The sequence below is a fragment of the Crocodylus siamensis genome, chromosome 2 (assembly GCF_052110815.1).
Source record: "Crocodylus siamensis isolate JL-2025a chromosome 2, ASM5211081v1, whole genome shotgun sequence".
Classification (NCBI taxonomy): domain Eukaryota; kingdom Metazoa; phylum Chordata; order Crocodylia; family Crocodylidae; genus Crocodylus; species Crocodylus siamensis.
Genome location: NC_143396.1, coordinates 225,961,952 through 225,980,907, shown reverse-complemented (window position 1 = coordinate 225,980,907; position 18,956 = coordinate 225,961,952). Strand labels below are relative to the sequence as shown.

The 18,956-nt window shown below is 47.5% G+C and overlaps 1 protein-coding gene across 1 annotated transcript in view; it reads left to right on the top strand.

Moving 5' to 3' along the window:
- COX16 (cytochrome c oxidase assembly factor COX16) overlaps positions 1 to 18,956 on the top strand; it is an 81,449-nt gene that overhangs the window by 9,800 nt on the left and 52,693 nt on the right. The window contains exon 2 of the mRNA XM_090033252.1: positions 18,414 to 18,491. Coding sequence (XP_089889378.1) covers positions 18,414 to 18,491 — 78 coding nt within the window. The remainder of the gene's footprint in view (positions 1 to 18,413; positions 18,492 to 18,956) is intronic.

Below are 18,956 nucleotides of genomic sequence, written 5' to 3'. Positions count from 1 at the left end.
ATAAAAATAATGTAATGTTGCTGTCCTGTGATCAGTACTTCTAGGCATGGCTCTTCTACCCGAATGAGATGTGTGGAGACAGAGTCTCTGCTGCTTTTCTGCTTCTGCCCTTTGTTCAGCTGTGTTCATTTGAACCCACAATGTAGTGTGAAGCTGGTTCATGCAAGGCCATCATTGGAAGAGCTGGTGCCAAACTAGAGGCTTATGTATGTACATCTGAGTGGTGTGCCATGGGTTCTGGCTTGTATAGGCCTGGTACAAGTCTGGTAAATTAACACAGCTGCCCTAATTAGCTGACCTACAGTGTTTTTCCTTAGTCCTTCATTATTTCAGATCTGGAATTTTTGGATATTTTTCTTGGAACTAAGTGTCCTGTCCTTTTTTGGATTTACATGTTTTTCTCTTTTTTATTCCTGGCTGCCCTCTGTCAGTCTCTGCTCTTGTGGTAGGATGAGTGTTTGACGGAAAGGGGGAAGGAGACGGTTGCTGAAAGAGCCAATTCTCCAGGCTGGAATGAGCTTGCAACTCTGTTTTGAAATGCATGTATTGTATGGGTGAGTTTTTAAAGGTAATAGAATATTCCAGTCTGGCAGTCAAACTGAAGTTCTCTGTGTATTTTCAGAAGAGATACAGCCTCAATACCAGTAGCTTGGGCTTCCCCATTTTTGCTTCTCATCCTTTGAGCCATACATTATATTTCAAACCTCTTTAGGCAGGACCAGCTGCAGTAATAAGAGATTATTTCTGATTTGATAGTTCATTCAGGCTGCAGTCCCTGTCTTAACATGGCCATGCATTTGATGACAGAGAGAGGTGTGTGTTTTTTTTCCTGTGTTTCCTAATATAGTTATCAATCTCATGGTAACTGAATTGAAACTAACTTAAATCACATAGGTCCCCATCCTCAGTCAGAATGATACAACCTCTGTTCACAGTAAATCTTACCTACATTTGAAACCATGATTTCAGGGTAGCAGAAGTCGATAGAAAGGTGCAAGGTTCAGTCTTGTCAAGAACAGGGTAATGCTATTTTTGACATAAAGCTGCATTAGACTTACGACAGCAAACAGCTGCAGCTGCTGAGTGAAATTCCCTTGTCAGCTGACCAGTTCAAACACTGTATATAATGCAAAATGACAACAGTCTGGTTGAAAAAGCCTATTTTCACTAATGCTCACACTACAGAAAATATGGGTTGTTGCCTTTTCAGTGTTGTTCTGAGGTTGACTCCTACTAAATTTCTTTCCTGAACTTCCCAGCCCATTATGAAATGGATGTTTAATAAACTTCAGAAAGTTCGCCAATAGATAGGCCAGGGTATCCCAAGTGCCAGAGCTGTATTAAATGGCCTGCAGCCATTCATATAAATATGGCGATACTTCCTGCATTACTTAAAAATCCCATCTTGCACAGCTCTGTATTGTCCAAGTGACCTCTGGTTGCTTGAGTTGAAATAGAATTTTTTGTTCTGGGACCAGTGATGCCTGCAAAGTGCACTGCTCTATTCAAGACAAGATTCTTTTGGTAAATCTGATATCTTTTATTAAACCAACTCAGATAGTTGGATAAAATTATTCTTTGCAAGCTTTCAGGCACAAACACCTTTCGTCAGGCTGAGGAAGGGTGTTTGTGCCCGAAAGTTTGCAAAGAAGAATTTTTTCCAATTATTTTAGCTGGTCTGATAAAAGGTATCAGATTTACCAAAAGAACTGTGTCTGCCCAAGGCTACAGCCTATCCCCTTGCTCTATTCAAGGGTGTGTATGGAGAAGGCAGTAGCTATGATCTATTAAATTTTATACCAGACTTCTACCTTAGATATGCCTGAATGGCAGTGTTGGCTCTTTACCAGCTGTATTTTGTCTGTTTTTGAAACAGAATTTTATGCAAATCCTGTTCTGTGGTGTTTATGGTTGTGTAAGTATGGTGAAGAGAAATGTGACAGTGGCCTGAGAAGTCAGAAAGGTCAGAGAGGAGCAGGTTGTGATAGTAGCTAAGGAATAAGGTTTACCAGATTTACTAAACTTTGTTCAGGGCTGGCCCACCATTTTTGAGGCCCCCTGAAAAAAATAGTTTTGGGGGCCCCTGCCCTGAAGAAGCCAGCAACAGCAGGGGCAGGGGCAGGGAGGGAGGGGGCTGGCGAGCGGCTGGATATGAAGCCGGCGGTGGTGAGCAGCCGGACACAGGGGCGTAGGCAGAGGAAGAAAACAATATTTGTGGGGGCTGAGCGTGTGTGCACACATGTGCACACAGATGTCCCCCCCCATGGGAAAGTCTGAGGGGGGAGGGGAAAGGGCCAAGGGTAGGAGTGGCATTGAGTGGCGCTGCATTGCCCTGGCCACCTCCCATCCCCATCCCCGACTGCCTCCTGGCCCTGGCCACGCCAGTCTCAGCCCCGCCAGCCTCCCAGCCACATTGACTGGCTCTGCCAGTCTCATCTGCCTCCCTGCCCAGCACTTGCCTTAGCTGTCTTCCCACCCTGGCCCTGGCCACGCTCTGGCCAGGGGGACCCAAAGCCAGGGGCCAGGGTGGGGCCAGCCTTGGCTGCACTGCTGGACTGGAGGGGATGGAGCCCCAGGACCCCCACGCCTGCCCTTGTTATGCAAATAGCATAAATACCAACATAAATACCAGCTTGATGGCTCACCAAAAGCATCCAGGAACATCTCAAAGCCAAAAAGGAGGCATATACCCATTGGAAGGGAGGAGCCATCATCAAGGAGGATTATACCTCCATTGCTCGAGATTGTAGGGGGACTGTTAGGAAGGCCAAGGCAGAGATGGAACTGGGACTAGTGACCCAGATCAAGGATAACAAGAGGTTGTTTTTAAATACATAGGGGGTAAAAAGAAGGTACAAACTAATGTGGGGCCTCTGCAGGACATGCCTGGTAATCTGGTAGTAGCACCAGGCGACAAAGCTAATCTCTTTAACAGATTATTGTGTTCCATTTTTCTGAGCAGGGACAGGGACATCCCCTCCACTGGGAATCCAGATGGATCCAGGGGAGGTGCAGCCAGGCCCCAAACTGGTGAGGACCTAGTCAGGAAACTTCTGGAGGGACTAGACATGTTCGGATCAGCAGGTCCCAATGGTCTCCACTCCAGAGTGCTGAAGGAATTGGCAGAGATCATTGCGGGACCCCTGGCACAGCTTTATTAGCACTCATGGTGCTCTGGCAAGGTGCCAGAGGACTGGAAAAGAGCCAATGTGGTCCCCGTTTTCAAAAAAGACAGGAAAGAGGACCCAGGCAACTATAGGCCTGTTAGTCTTACCTCGGTCTTAGAGAAGCATTTTGAGAAAATTATCTGGGAGCACATCTGCAAGGGACTAGCAGGGGAGATTATGCTTAGAGGCAATCAACATGGGTTTATTAGAGGCAGGTCCTGTCAGCCAACATGGTTGCTTTCTACAACCAGGTCTCAAAAGCCTTGGACGCAGGTGTCACAGTGGATGTAGTCTTTCTGGACTTTAGGAAGGCCTTCGACATTGTCTCTCACCCCATCCTCATTAAAAAATTAGACGACTGTGGTGTCGATGCCTACACAGTCAGATGGGTTGCAAATTGGCTGGAGGGCCACACCCAGAGAGTGGTGGTGGACAGGTCATTTTTGACCTGGAGGGATGTGGGCAGTGGGGTTTCCCAGGGCTCGGTCTTTGGGCTCCCACTGTTCGATATCTTCATTGGCAACTTGGATGAGGGGATGAAAAGCACGTTGTTCAAGTTTTCATAGATTTCATAGACATCAGGGCTGGAAGGGACCTCGGAAGATCATCGAGTCCAGCCCCCTGCCCAAAGGGCAGGAAGTCAGCTGGGGTCATAGGAGCCCAGCAAGATAAGCATCCAATTTACTCTTGAAAGTGTTCAGTGTAGGTGCTTGAACCACCTCCGCTGGCAGACTGTTCCAGACCTTGGGGGCTCGGACAGTAAAGAAATTCTTCCTTATGTCCAGCCTGAAACGGTCTTGCAGGAGTTTGTGACCGTTCGACCTAGTCATCCCTTGGGGCGCTCTGGTGAACAGACGTTCCCCCAGATCCTGGTGTTCACCCCTGATAAACTTATAGGTGGCCATCAGATCACCCCTGAGCCTATGCTTTTCCAGGCTAAAGAGTCCCATGGCTCTCAGCCTGTCATCGTAAGATCTGTTTTCCTGACCTCTGATCATGCGCGTGGCTCTCCTCTGGACTCTCTCAAGCTTCTCCACATCCTTTTTGAATTGTGGAGCCCAAAACTGGACGCAGTACACCAGCTGCGGCCTCACCAAGGCCGAGTACAAGGGGAGGATGACGTCCCGGGATTTGCTCGAGAAGCATCTATGGATGCAAGCCAGCATTTTGGTCACTTGATTAGCCGCAGCAACGCATTGCAGGCTTATGTTCATCTTGTGGTCAATGATGACCCCCAAGTCTCTTTCTTCTGTAGTGCTATCCAACATAGCACTGCCGAGCCTATAAGGATGCTGCAGGTTTTTCCTCCCAGGGTGGAGAACCTTGCATTTTTTGGTGTTAAACACCATCAGGTTCTCGTGTGCCCATTTGCTGAGCTTGTCCAGGTCAGCCTGGATCACCCACCTATCTTCTGGCGTGGATGCTTTGCCCCAAAGTTTGGTGTCATCGGCGAACTTGGCCAGTCCACTCCTGACTCCAATGTCCACATCATTAATGAAGATGTTGAACAGTATGGGTCCAAGGACAGAGCCTTGAGGGACCCCACTGGTCACAGGGCACCACGATGAGTGACTGCCATCAATTACAACCCTCTGGGTCCGACCACGGAGCCAGTTTCCCAGCCAGCGGATCGTGGTGGAGCCAAGGCCACAGCTGGCCAGTTTGGTCAAGAGGTGATCATGGGATACCAGATCAAAAGCTTTTTTGAAGTCAAGATATATGACATCAATCTCTTCTCCCTCATCCAGGTGATAGGTCACCTGGTCATAGAAGGAAATGAGATTGGTCAAACAAGACCTACCCGCAACAAACCCGTGCTGGCTATCCCTTAGGATGTTAGCCTGGGCCAGTCCATCAAGGATGGCCTCCTTAATAAACTTTTCTAAGATCTTCCCCAGGATAGAAGTCAGGCTAATGGGCCTGTAGTCCACTCTCCTCCCTTTCTTGAAGATCGGCACCACATTGGCCTTCTTCCAGTCTTCGGGCACTACACCAGAGCGCCAGGAGTTTTCAAAGATCCATGCCAGGGGCTGGGCTATGATGCTCGCCAGCTCCTTGAGTACCCTGGGGTGCAGATTGTCAGGGCCAGCTGACTTGACAGTATCCAGCTTCTCAAGGTGTTCCTTGAGTTCTCAGATGACACTAAGATGTGAGGAGAAGTGGGTACGCTAGAAGAGAGGGACAGGTTACAGAGGTGGGCATATGAGAATAGGATGGGTTTCAATACTGACAAGTGCAGAGTATTGCACCTGAGGAGGAAGAACCAGCAGCCTACCTAGAGGCTGGGGAACTCCCTTCTTGTCAGCACAGAGGCAGAAAAGGATCTTGGAGTCGGTATTGATTCCAAGATGAACATGGTCTGCCAATGTGGGGATGTAGTCAGGAAGGCTAACCACACCTTGTCATGCATCCGTAGACGCATCACGAGCAGGTCCAAGGAGGCGATCCTCCCCCTCTGTGCAACATTGTTCAGCTGCAGTTGGAGTACTGCACCCAGTTTTGGGTGCCGCACTTCAGGGGGGATGTGGATAGCATCGAAAGGTTCTAGAGGAGGGCCACTTGCATGATCATGGGATAACAGGGTAGGCCTTATGAGGAGAGACTATGGACTGAACCTGTTCAACCTCTGCAAAAGAAGGCTGAGAGGGGATCTGGTGGCCACCTTCAAACTTGCCAAGGGGAACCAGCAGGCATGGGAGAGTCCCTGTTTCCCTGAGCACTACCGAAAGTTACAAGGAATAACGGCCGTAAGCTGACTGAGAGTAGATTCAGGCTAGATATCAGGAGGCACTACTTCACTGTCAGGGTGGCTAGGATCTGGAACCAACTCCCTAGGGAAGTGGTGCTCGCCTCTACCCTGGGGATCTTCAAAAGGATGCTAGACAGTCACCTTGCAGGAGGTTGGAATTGATGACCTGCTTAGGTCCCTTCTGACCCTACCAACTATGAAACTATGATGTTAGGTAAATAACGTGGAAATAGACTTTGCCTATTGCTTTTAAGCGTATGTATTTTCTTGAGTTTTGCATTGGCTTAAGAAACTCCATTTTGTATTGCTCTGTAGCTTGATATAAATGCTCAATCTTTTATTCTTTTGTATGCTGTATGGATGAGAGAGTGTTTGTGGAAAAGGAAAACACCAGCTGGCAACTGGGTGAAGGATGCAGACAGATAAAAGACCAAACAAGAAGAATCTGCCCCAGAACAGTGAGAGAACAATGGCAATCGACCTTCAAAAAAACCCACAGTGATAACCCAGCAAAATCCCAGAGGACTGGGTGAATCAACAAAGATATAAAAGATGGGGTGAGACGTATTGATTTTGGGTCTTGTTCTCCATGTCATCCTGGAGTATTGGTTCATCTGACAAGATGGACTGGCAGGAGCCCGGCTGCCACTCAGATGAACTTGGCTGGTCACTAAGTTGATCCAAGCACCAATAAGACTGGTAATGTATACCAGCGTAGAAAAAGAAATAGTGTATGAATGTGGTGTGTGTGTGTGTATTAAGCACTTAACGAATAAACATGACACTTTGCCGTATCCCCCTCATAAGGTCTCGCTGATTTGAGCAATTAACAATTTGTATAACACCCTGTCTTGCCCCGTGTCATCCCCAGCCGCTCCTCCAGAGGCACGGTGCTGGGCAGCTGTGTGGGGGAGAGCTCGTGGCCCCCTGATCTTTTCATGGGTGAGGGCGGGCCACAACTGCGAGCTGGACTTAACCTCTGCTCTGTGTCTCAACGCCTCGCTGCCACCATGTCGAAAGCAGAAGGTGTCGCCATGTGCCTCCTGTCACTGGGCGGTCCAGGCAATGAGGCATATAGTGACGTCCACTGTGTATGTTGCGATACAGAGCAAAGGCTGAGCCCGGCTCGCAGCTATGGCCCACCCACATCTGTGCAAAGACTGGGGGGCCACATGCCCTCCTTCCCTTGGCTGCCTGGCACCGTGCCTGTGGAGGAGCCACTAGTCTCTGATTGTCCCACGACCTGGCCAGGCCAGGCCCTAGTCATGGTGAATGGGGGCCGGGCTGAGTCGTGGGACAATCCCCGCAGTGCAGGACGGAGCGGGCTGGGGTAAGGGTGAATGATTCGCCCTTCCCCTACCCTACTTCCTCCTGCACTGTGGGGGTTGATCTGTCCTCCCCCAAGCCCATAGAAATAAAAAACCAGATTAAAAGAAACTTACCTGCCTGTGGCTGGGCCGGCTGCGAGTGCGCAGGGTAACTCAGCGTGCCTGTCCCTCCCCACCTGCTGTAGGACCCTGAAGCCGGGCTGCCCTAAGGCAATGCCTGCTGTTGCCTTGTGTTTGGGGGGGCTGAGCCCTGTTAGCCCCCCACTTCTGCTGCCTAATCACAGGGGGCCCCTTAGCTGCAGGGCCTTCTGTAGCCACAGGTTTTGCAGTATAGAACAGGCCAGCCCTGACTTTGTTTTTAGCTTGGTTCTGTGGTAGCAGGAGAGGGTATTGCTGATCTTTAAGTTCTGGTGTTTCTATAATGTAGTATGGATCCCTTCTTTTACTGGTGGTGATTTGCCAACCAAAAAAAGAAAAACCATAATTTTTTCCCCTTAACTTGTCATTATTTGAATAAATTATATAAGACACTTGACCAGTTTTCAAAAGAAGGCCTTTGACTAAATGAATGTTGCTTCCATCTCCTGCAGCCAAGAAAAAGTCCTGCATGAAAGGTCTGTCCTCTTTTTGTGGAGAGAATAACTGTCTCCCCCTGTTATCTGCTCTAAAGAAAGATGAGTATAAATAGGGATATGATGAGCAGGGGAAGATTTGTAAGGGAAGTTCAATCCTAAACCATTCTCTTATATCACTTTTATTCATAGGTAATAAAGGATGCAAAGATGGGGTGGACCACCTCATGTGTGTCTCTCTTAATTTTACTGAATGCAGTAGAGCTCACATAGCTCAAATGCTTAGGGTCCTTACATTTGCAAACTAGCTGCAGGTTAGATGCAGCTGCAGCAGATAGCTGCATAGGCCTGCTTATGTGTTCCAGCTGTGTATAGAAGTAGCGCTCTTTGAAGTTAAAGCCACAGCAATCAGCCGAGCAACTTCTCAGTTCAGCAGTCTGCTGTGAATGAAGCAAGTTATGAGCCACCCCAGATGAAAAAGTTGGTTTCTATTGTTTTGCCTTTGTTATTAGTGCAACTTACCTACATGGTAGTGCAACTTAGTGCTGGAAGTTTGTGACTCAAACATTTGTCAGTAATTCCTAGGCCTGTAGTCATAGTATCCCCTTTGATACCATATTTAGAGTTCACAAATGTTTACCATGTTCAGGGTTCACAAATGTTTATCATCTGATGGCTATTTGTTGTTTCCACTGAAATGAATGGCGAAACTGGTTGTCATTACACTTCCCATTGGCCTACTATTCTGATTACAAAACCATGACTACAGCCAGTGCTGTTGGTTTCACTTATCAGTGGTGACGTGTAGGAGGTACCCCCTGACAGGCTGTGCTCCCCGCTTAAGTGACAGGCAGGGGGGGCAGGCATGAGCACCAGTACCCCCGCTCTGTGGACACCCGCTGGAGAGTGGGAGCGCCGGATGAATCATCGCGGCCACTTCTGGGAGTCCCATAGCTGCTTCGCGGTTGGCACAATCAGCCGCAGGGGACTCTCCCTCCCCCGGTTGGCAAGATTGACTGCGGGGGAACCCCCCTCCCTGGCTGGCGTGACTCCCCTGACTAAGGTGGCACCAGTCACCCATGTCACTTATTAACAAAATGTAGCAGCCAAGGATTGAAAGGGCCATGGAGACTAATCTATCCTTAGAGGTAGGTCCCTCCAAGTCAGAGTTGAACCACCTCAGGTTTTTTGACAGGATGAGAAGCTTGCAATACTGCTGCCCAAACTGTACCTGGTCAGTGAGTAAATAAAGGACTTCAGTCTTTTTAGCTGTCAAGTGCATGTTTCTCACTGCTATTGAATTGTGCACACAACGGTTTTTGTTTTTTTCAAAAGGAAACCCCCAAAAGCTTTTAACTGTGATCTCTGTAAACAAAGAAGAAAATATTTAATTTGACTATTCTAGTTTTGCAGCTGCCTGGTGCATAGCTGGAGGCTTCTGCTTCAGCCGTCTTGGAGAAAGCTAGAAAATTATCATGTTCCCTCGCCAGTAATACATTTCATAACATTTTCCTGCTTTCTTCTCACCAGTGCATGATTTGAGTTGCCAGCACTGAATATTGTGATGTGATTAATTTAGGGATTTATGACAAAGGGAATGTAATTTTGTAATCTGGCTTTCACAATCGGTACTACAGCAGGAATGAGTTTCTCTAGCAACGGGGATGTTCTAATACAGCAAATTGCTAGGCGATGCCAGTGAAATTGCTTCTTGTTATTTTTCTAACCCAAGAGACCAAGGATGTTGCTTTAGATTTTGCAAGATAATGCAGAGAAGTTAGACTCTACAGCATGGCAGGGAGTTCTCCAGCCAGGGTGGCCCCTCAGTGAATGGCTCAATTTTGGTTGGTGACAAGCACCAATATTCTCCGTCTGAATCGCAGCCCTAGCAGTCAGCCTAATGAAGTCCCAATCTGACTGTAAAGCACACTTCCCAATGGAGAAGTGAACACACAGAATTTTCTAGCAAATGTTATTTAGAATTTAATGTCGATTTTTTTGCATTAAACCCTTGAAGTTGCTGAATATATGTGACAGATGGTGCTCTTATGTCACATCCTATCTTCCATTCTGTTTTGCAACATGTTAGTTTTCAGTGCATGCATAATTATATTAAGATATTGGGGTTTATTTCTGTGTATTCATTGAAACAAAGGAATAATTCAGTATGAGATATTTAATAAGATATTTTTGGTAACAGGGCTACTGGGCTGTTTCTGTAATAGTATAGGGAAATGCTATGTAAAGGACAAGCATTATTTTAAAAAGTGACTATTAGGTGTGAAAAAATTAGACGGTATCATTGTTGGATCCATGTGCTGGATGCAGAGGCATAGTAAGCTTATTGAGGAGGCACCAGCTGCCCATCCCTGGGGCCTGGGGTTGAGTGGGGCAAACAGAATGGTCCCCCCCAACTTGAGGAGCCTTTGCTGGATTATGGACAGCCGTGCACCCAGCATCTGTCTGTCTGTCTGTCTCTGTCTACATGCATGTACACGCAGACCCCCCCCTACACACACACATACACCCCCCCCCACTGCTGTGCATAATCCTGCAAAGGCTTCTGGAGTTGGGAGGCACCATTCTGTTTCCCCCACTCAACCCCAGCCTACAGGCATGGGCGACTGGTGCCTTCTGAGTTGGGGGGTAGGGGGGGGCACAATTTGTGGGCAGGCATAGGGGTGGGCCAAAAGCCCCATATCCACTCCTATACTTCTGTGACAATTAACTGAGTAACAGCAACATATCAAAGCATTCTGTCACAAGGCACTAAGGTGTTCCTGCTCCTTTAAGGGCAGAAACTGCCTAGAGAGAGGGCCCTAGGAGCCAGGCAGAACCCCTTCCCTGGTGCATGTTGCTGTGGCAGCAGGCTAATGACGGAATTAGCCTGCACCTGCACGCGGTCAGCTGAGCGGAAGAAGGCAGGGCCCTTGGCACATACAAGCCCCAGGGCTGGGACTGGAGGCTGTTCATTCCCCGGCAGTTGCCAGGAAAAGGAGCTCCTGCAGGGAAGAACTGCCCAGAGATGCTGTGACTGCCTGATGGGCTGCTTACAGGACTAATGGGACTCCAGGAGCTCATCAGGTACCCTGGGCTGTGAGGCACTTAATGCTTGGGGAGAAGTTTGCCTCTTTTACAGAGACAGAGTGTACCCTGCACTGTTTGTAATACGTTATAGCCCAGGGGCTCCTGTTTTGGTTGTTTGTATACCGATGGACCAGCATGAGGCTATTTGGGGAGGAGGAGGCCTCATTAGGGCCACAGTAAGCCCAGTGCCAGTGAGGTCATGGCTATAGAGTCACAGCAAGCTCAGCACCAGTGAGGGTGCAGCGATAGGGCTGCAGGGAGCCCAGTGCCAGAGAAGGCACTGCAACCGAGTGTGGAGACCCCAGTGCTGGAGAGGGCACCGCTGCAGGGGGTGTGGAGACCCCAGCTCTCGGGAGGGCACTGCTACAAGGGCCCAGGGCCTAGTGATGACAGGTGGCCAAGCTAGATTGAGGCCTCATAAAAAAGAACAGTGTTTAATTACCACCTATGGGGCATGGTAAAGGGGAGGTTTTGGAGCCACACATCTAGCCCATAAGGCTTGGGGTGTCCTGTGAGTCACCTACTGAAAGAAGGGCTCATTAAGGGGTCCAGTAACCTGCAGGCTTTAGGGGGGGTCCATCAGGACTGTGACTGAGCTGTAACTCAAGGGCAGCCTCCCTATTTATTATTTATACCAGCAAGACATGGCAGGTGAGATTAGAGGCACCCATAGGGCAAAGCCAGCTCGGTCACAAAGCCCTAGGGACATCACGGCCAGCCATGGGGACCCTGCATCGTAACAATTCACATAAGTCATTCTGTCTGCATGGGGCAAAGATTTGTGTGTTGGGTCAGGTGTTCCCTGGATCTCCCTGACCACTTTGCTGGTGCTGCTAGGGGTGGGCCATGGATCCACTAACAGGAACCCTGGCCCTCCTGGCAGCTGGACCACAGGGTCCTGGCTGTGCTTGTAGAGTTACATTCACAAATCAAATTCAAACCAAACCAAATAAAGAGCATGTACTTAGTTTCGTGCCCTGGGAAGCTGTCGAGACCTTTCTTCTCTTTGTGCTCTTCATCTGCATCATTGGGGGAGTGGGCAAAATACCTAGGAAACAAGGAAAACAGAGACTGAATTTGAGGCAGCGGCATGGTCCTTGCCACCCAGCAGCTGCTTTGACTGGCTGGTTCCACTGACTTGATGAGCAGCCAAAGCATGTAAAGGCTGCCATGCAACTGCCTGCTGTATCTTAAACTGACAGGACACTTAGCACTCCTGCCACAGACCCTGCCCCCCGCTTCACTTCTCATACTTAAGGAGTCAGCCCCCTGTTACTTTGCTAAAAGAATTGTAGGTGTTGGTCCTTTCTGCTGGCAAACTGTGCATTGATGTCAGGTATGCTGATAACTTGTTTTTCAATCTGTAGTATTCCCAGATTAGAAACACGAGCATCTGTCTTCGTAGTCCTCAGGTAAGTTTTCAGCTGCTGTAATGAAGTTCCCCCCCATGGGCCCATGTGGCCCAAAACGTTTCTTGGGAGCCAGCCCCACACGCTGCTCCCCACCTCCAACACATGGCCTGCTGGGCTGTGGGGTGGGGAGGGGACGGGACGGACAGACAGCACACTCTCTGCCCCTCCCTGGGCTGCCCCCTCCCACCAAGAGCCCCAGGCTTACCTTTCTCCAGAACAGCACCTCTGCTGGGGGATCGAACTCATCAGCGCACACTCTACAGGTAGGGAGGGGCCGTGCAGGAGATGGAAGTAGGGCAGTGCTCTGGTTGACCAGACTTGGGGAGGGGATGTGCCCCTCCCCCACCATACCTATGCCCCCCAGGTTTACTGGTTAGTGTTGTGCTGCCTGGTTCCTATGGCTAGGCCTCTGCCATAGCAAAGACTCCTGGCAGGAGGAATTCTGGTGCCCCCTCACAGCCAGCAGCCAGAGCTTGTGCCCCATTCACCTCACCATAGCTACACTACTGGCTGCATGTTTCAGAATAATTAGTGAGAGGGACAATTCACTGCATAATTATAACATTTTTTATTTCCTTTGCACTCGGTTGCATATAAAATATTATCAGTTTCCTTGCATTAAAAAGATAAAGTAAGCTTATTAACGCTTCTAGACTTAATTCAGTTTTCTTGGTGACTTGTCCACAGTATAATATATTTGGGTACAGTACTCTCAAAAGTAGGAACCAGCAGTCCACATACTTTTAAGACTGGGGTGAGGAGGAAGATGTATGCCTTCATTTTCATGTATGCTGAACTACCTCTTTTTACTGTTTTTCAGGGCATTTAATATGTCATTAATAGCTTTGTTAGGACATGATTATTAGCATTGTTACCAGCAAATGTTTAGACCTAATTGTCCCCATTAGGATAGGCCATGATTCTGCAAAGACTTAGACATGCACTTGAAATTTATGCTCTCTGATTAGCCCCACTAGAAAACATTATCCACATCTTACAAACAGGAAACTAGTAATAGGTAACTAAATATATGGCTGTTAATCTTCCTGTTGGAACCTTTAATTTTTCACTTGTCTCACTTTTGATTATTTTAACAGTTGCATTTTAATGTTTCATTAACACAATTTGTGCATTTATTTATTCCTGTAGCATTGGCTCCTTGCCATCATGGCAATCATAAATGTATCAATACCCTCTTGTCTTGTCTTCACTGGAAAATGCTGCTGTGTTTGAACCCAGTTGTGGAGAGCAAAGTTAGTTGATATAAGCTAATTTTAGCCTTTCTATTTAGTGTAAGCAGGACAAGTTAAGTTCAGGACCATGTCAACTAACCGTGATTAAACTCTGTTGCCTAACACAATGCTGAATAGCTTTGAAGTTGCTATGACACCTGGATGACACACCATCACCCATTCTAGAATTGGAAACATAAGTGTGACTACTTATGGTAAGATCTGGAAATTGAAAAATAAAATTAACCAGTTTTGATCACTTTTTGCACATTACACATCTTGGATATTAAACCAAACTTTAAATATTCTTTAGTTTAACAATATTAAGGCAGTGTTAGTAACACTAGGACAATAAAGGTTTGGGTCTGAACTGTGGGGGTGGGCCAGAATTAAATTATTTGTATCAGATGAGTTCTGGCCTTTCCAGTTCAGGGATGGTGGTGGTGATCTTGTGTTCTGAATAAACATATAAAGGAGTTTCCCAAATGTAAATTTATACCCAGTGCCAACCATTTGCAGCTGTGATTCACAACCATTGTGGGGTGCACCCTACACTTTGAGAAATGCTGATCTATATGCTGGGGACAGACATTACATGTAAACCGGTTTAAGTGAGCAGAAACTGGTTTAAACCAATAAGAGAACAGGCATTCAGTGCACGTAAACCAGTTTCAAAATGGCCGAAACTTGTTCGAGATAAACTTGGTTGAATGTAGTATCAGACTTAACTGATTTGGCTCAAACTGGTTTATGCAATGTCTGTCCCAGACCCCTTCCTGGTTTAAATTAAACCAGAGTTCCCCAGCATCCTGGCATGCTCTCTGGGCTGGGCTCTCTGCTCCAACCCAGCAGGGCTGGCCTTCCCCTCTACTCCCCAGACATAGCAGGGACAGGCAGCGGCAGGGTCTGGCCAAAGAGGAGTTTAATTGCCCCTTTCCAGTCCTACCAGCAGGAACCGGAGCCAGGTCTGCTGCATGCTCCCCCCTTGTTGCTGCAGCAGTGGGCCAGCATGGCCCCTTGGGCAGAGGGGTCACGCTTTAGGGCTATTCTCCCCCTCTACCTTTACTGCCCCTGGGGGTCTGCAGTTGGGTCTGCCCGCCCTGACCACCATCGCTGCCAAGCAGTGGAATAAGCCCCCTCCTGTCCCCTCTGCCAGATGCTAGAGGGAGGGGGAATAACTCTGTCCCTGCACCCGCCAAGGGGCCCTGCCAACTGGGGAGCTGGCTGGTAGGGGCTGGCTGGGGAGTGGCTTTCCCTGCCAGCTCAGAGGTGACAGCAGACCCTGAACCTGGCAGCCACCACTGCTCCCCCCCCAATGCCGTGTTCAACATCCGGGGCTGTAGCTGCATGGCTGGCCAGGGTTGGGGGCTGTTCTGTCCCCAGCTGCTGCTGCCATGGCCACACCTGCGCCACTCTGGGTGGGAGGGGTGGGAAGCTTCTGCCCCATGTGTGGAGCTCAGGTTTCAGCTCCTGGATGCCTTGGACGGTGGAAGGTGCCCAGGTGGAAGGCTTCAGTCTGGGGGCTGCAGCCAGAGCTCCATGTGCTGGGCTGAAGCTCCCCCCCACTGCCTCCCAGAACGGCTCAGGAGAAGGAATGGAGAGGGAGTAACTGCTACAGGTGAGGGGAAGCTGGCTTGGCCTGGCAGGGCTGTTATTATTAATAATCAGTTATTGGTATCAGCCCAAAAAATCTTTTATTGGTACACCCTTAGTTCCATGGTTATGATGCAGTCAAAGGGATGATGAAATAATATAGGGTTCAATATTGTTTTAGATGCAGCAAAGTAAAAATGTGCTGTTATTTCCTCTTGGTTGAAGAGTAGCTTCACAAGCTACAGAATATCAGCTGCTTCCCATTTAATAGGGGTTAGCTTATGAGGAATAGGCTAGCCGAAGGTCTTTGTGAAAGAGATGCAAACTGAACACATACAATATAGTACAGTTCAAGAGTTCATTGCTGGGTCAACTAATGCTTAATGAATATAACAAGACTAATTATTGTCTTTGACTGCTTTGACAATCAGGTATCAAGTACCTTTTTAGTATGGCTGTTTCAACCCTGTCACATCTGTATTTTATATAATATTAGTGTAGCTTCAGTCAGTTGACTATAGTATATGCTATACATTTTGTCAAAATAATTTTCTGTCTGTTGGCTAGAGCTTCAACTATAGGAAGTAAATCCTTGGTCTGTTAATTAATATAGTAACTTCATTTAAGAGGGTTGTTTTATGAAGATATGTCATTGCTTCTCTTAGTGGCAGTGTCGCAAATCTAGCCCAGTTGGGTTCATAATGATCTAGATCATTTTTAACTCAAGGAACTCCTTGATGCACTAAAGACAGCTTTGGAAAATGTCAGCTCTTAGTTTTCACTCATTTCTTGACTACAGAAAAATAGGGTAGTTCTGTTGCAAAGAACTCACAACACAACAGGTCAGAGCATGAAAGACTGGTGCCTCCCGGTTGGGGGGGCAAAATTTGTGGGCATCAGTGGAGTGGTGACCACCTACAAAAGCTGGTGGCGGGGGAGTGGGGTGTGACGATCAGTGACCCCCTGCAGAAACTGATGGTGAGTGGTGATTGGCGACCACCTGCAGAAGCCAGTGGCAGCGGTGAGCAGCAGTCGGCAACGGCCTGCAGAAGTCGGCGGTGAGCAGTGATCGGCAACTGCCAGCAGAAGCCGGCGGCAGCCAATCTCCGGGAGTGCATGTGCTCCCCTGTACCCTCCTTACACATCGCCTGTGGGTCAGAGTATTTTTAACACTGTGGATTCCTATTTGAAATCTTTGGGCTTATTTTGTGAATCCTATTTGCGCACCTAACAGTGCTAATAATGAGTGGCACTCCATGGCACTCTTGAAAGGATCTGAAGGCACCCCAAAGTGCTGCAGTACCCTGGATGAGAATTGCTGGTCTAGGTTCTGTATTACTACCATGTGAAGATCCTTGCACTGGCTTTGTGAAATAAGTTGTGATTCTAGGCCTTAGCTGCTAGGTGTCCATGACACAAAACTCACTACTATATTTGGGTCTCGTCATGCTCACTCGCAGTCTTATCAGAAAGACCAAGCCAGAATGGGACTGTGAAACCTTAAGTCCTGTAGAGCTTATTGCCACTGGCCAAGGATTACCTGTTTCTGTGAATACATGCAGGCAACCATTGCCATTTGTGGGGGATATGTTTCTGTGATCCCTGTGAATGGTGAAATCCAAGAATAGGGCACTGCATTCATGAACACAGTGCCCCCAGCGGCTGAGGAGCGACACGACTCCGGCCGCAATGGCAGGAGCGCGCAGCAGCAATGGTGGGAGCCCAACAGCGGCGGCGGGAGCCCGGTGGCCGCAAGCACAAAACTTCCAAGGAGCTCTGTTAAGTGTTTAAAGTGTATTTAAAATCCAGGTTTGGCATTCGCAAATATTTGAAACTGCAAATACCGAGGGTTTCCTGTAGAATACCCACGAATACCGAGGGTTTCCTGTAGAAGGATTCAGTCTGTAGTGCTACTGATCCAACACCTGTCAGCTTCTGAGGGGACATATAACTATTACTGTTTCTGTGGCAGACCTTCATTTTCCTGATGAAAAATGAAATACGACTGCACCTTTCAGAAGAAATACACTGTGAGAATTTTTTTAAACACAGCACATGCTGCTTTGTGGTATCCCTGAAATAATCTCAGGCGTAGCATGCCAATTAGGAAGGGCATGCTATTTAACTGCTCTATGTGGCACAACATAACAGCTGTGAGACTCAGAATATTGTTAAAGCTGTGTCATGAGCCTGATATATTTCAGTAGATCAGTCAGTATTGTATGGAAAACTGCCGCCACATTAATTGGAGAAGTAGTTGGCAGGGAAAGGAGTTAACAGTACAGGAGAGGAAGTAGAGAGATTTTTTTTTGCTCATGTCCTTACGGCCTCCTTTTTTTCCCCCTCTCCTTCCACTTCTTAGCCATGCATTGCCATGAATTCTGCTGGCAAGCCTTTTGTACATCTGCCAGTGGGCCTTTATAGAAAAGCAGGAATTTGTCAGGCTAGAGCAAGAGTCACTGATTCTTCTGTGTGGCAACTTAGGCAGGACTTAATGGTATGTATTAACAATATTTGATCTTTGTTTGCCAAGCTGTGGCAGGGCTCTGGGACACTGGAGTCATAAAAGTATTTTTGCACTTTGTGCATTTGTCTGCCATAAGAGATCATTTTATGATTTTCTTCATGTAGATGTGAGACGTTACCTTGCCAGTTTCTCCCTTTCTTATTTCTTTTCATAAACTTCAGCAGTATGGTGAAAAATTTAACAGCTAGGAGGTAATGAAGACACGGATACACTGGGTTTGATTTCTTCAGCTACCAGTAGTGTACAGTAGAACCATGGCTCCAACCTGCTACTTTGTTTCAGAACCTTATTAACTAGATCCTTTATGCACAGACATCAGAATAAGTCAGCTGGTTGCTTCTCACCATTTTCAAACTCAGATGGGGAAGTAATAAGTTTTGCAGTGAAGTTAAGGCCTCTCTGTTTATGATAAATCAAGAAACTATTTGAAAAAATGTATATGAAAATGGTGAGGACTGGAGTAGAGGGAATGGATTCTCAGTAAATATCAGCGCCATTACAGTCCTTTCCACATAGATGAGGAACTTTGTGAGAGCCATAGAGAGACTGAAGCGGACAACAGCTCTGATACCTGCTGTTCACCTTGAGGCCTGCCTTGTGGTAGATTGCAAAGCATCATAATATGTACGGTGCATTTGGTTAGTGTGGTGCTTTCTTGTCATAATCCATAGATAGTATTTTGCATTGTGCTGTGCCTCTAATAGTTGCTGCTACTCTGATTACTTTTTCTCTGTTTAATATTTCAGCTGCTTGTTACTGGAGGATCATTTGGTCTCCGTGAGTTTGCTCAGATTCGATATGATTATCAAAAACTCCATAGGAAGGTATGTTGTATTTTTGTTTGTTCACTTCCCTCTGTATCTGTTGAACACCACAGAACTGTGAGGCCTAGAGAAATGGTAGGGTTTGGGATGTGCTCAGCATGTGTCTGATACATGGTTGGGCTCATAGGCAGCACTGTAATGCAGATTATGATGGTGAAACTAAACTGTGTATAGCAATGATGTTGGAGAACATAAATACAAGAGTGCTTTAGCTTGAATGGCTGAACAGCAGCTCCTTGGATTGCCTGAGGAGTGGCAGAGAAAGTTTCTAAAAAAAAAAAAAAAAAATATGACTCAGCCAGAAGAATGAAGAGCCTGGACATTTGTTTCCCTGGGGAATGCCTGTGCCACATGCCTTCTGGTATGTGGCAGGTTACCCCACGTGGGGCAAGGGAGACCAGGGCCAGCACTGGGCTGGCCCTGGCAGCCTTACCTGGGGCCTCCCAGGGCTGCAGCAGTGGTGAT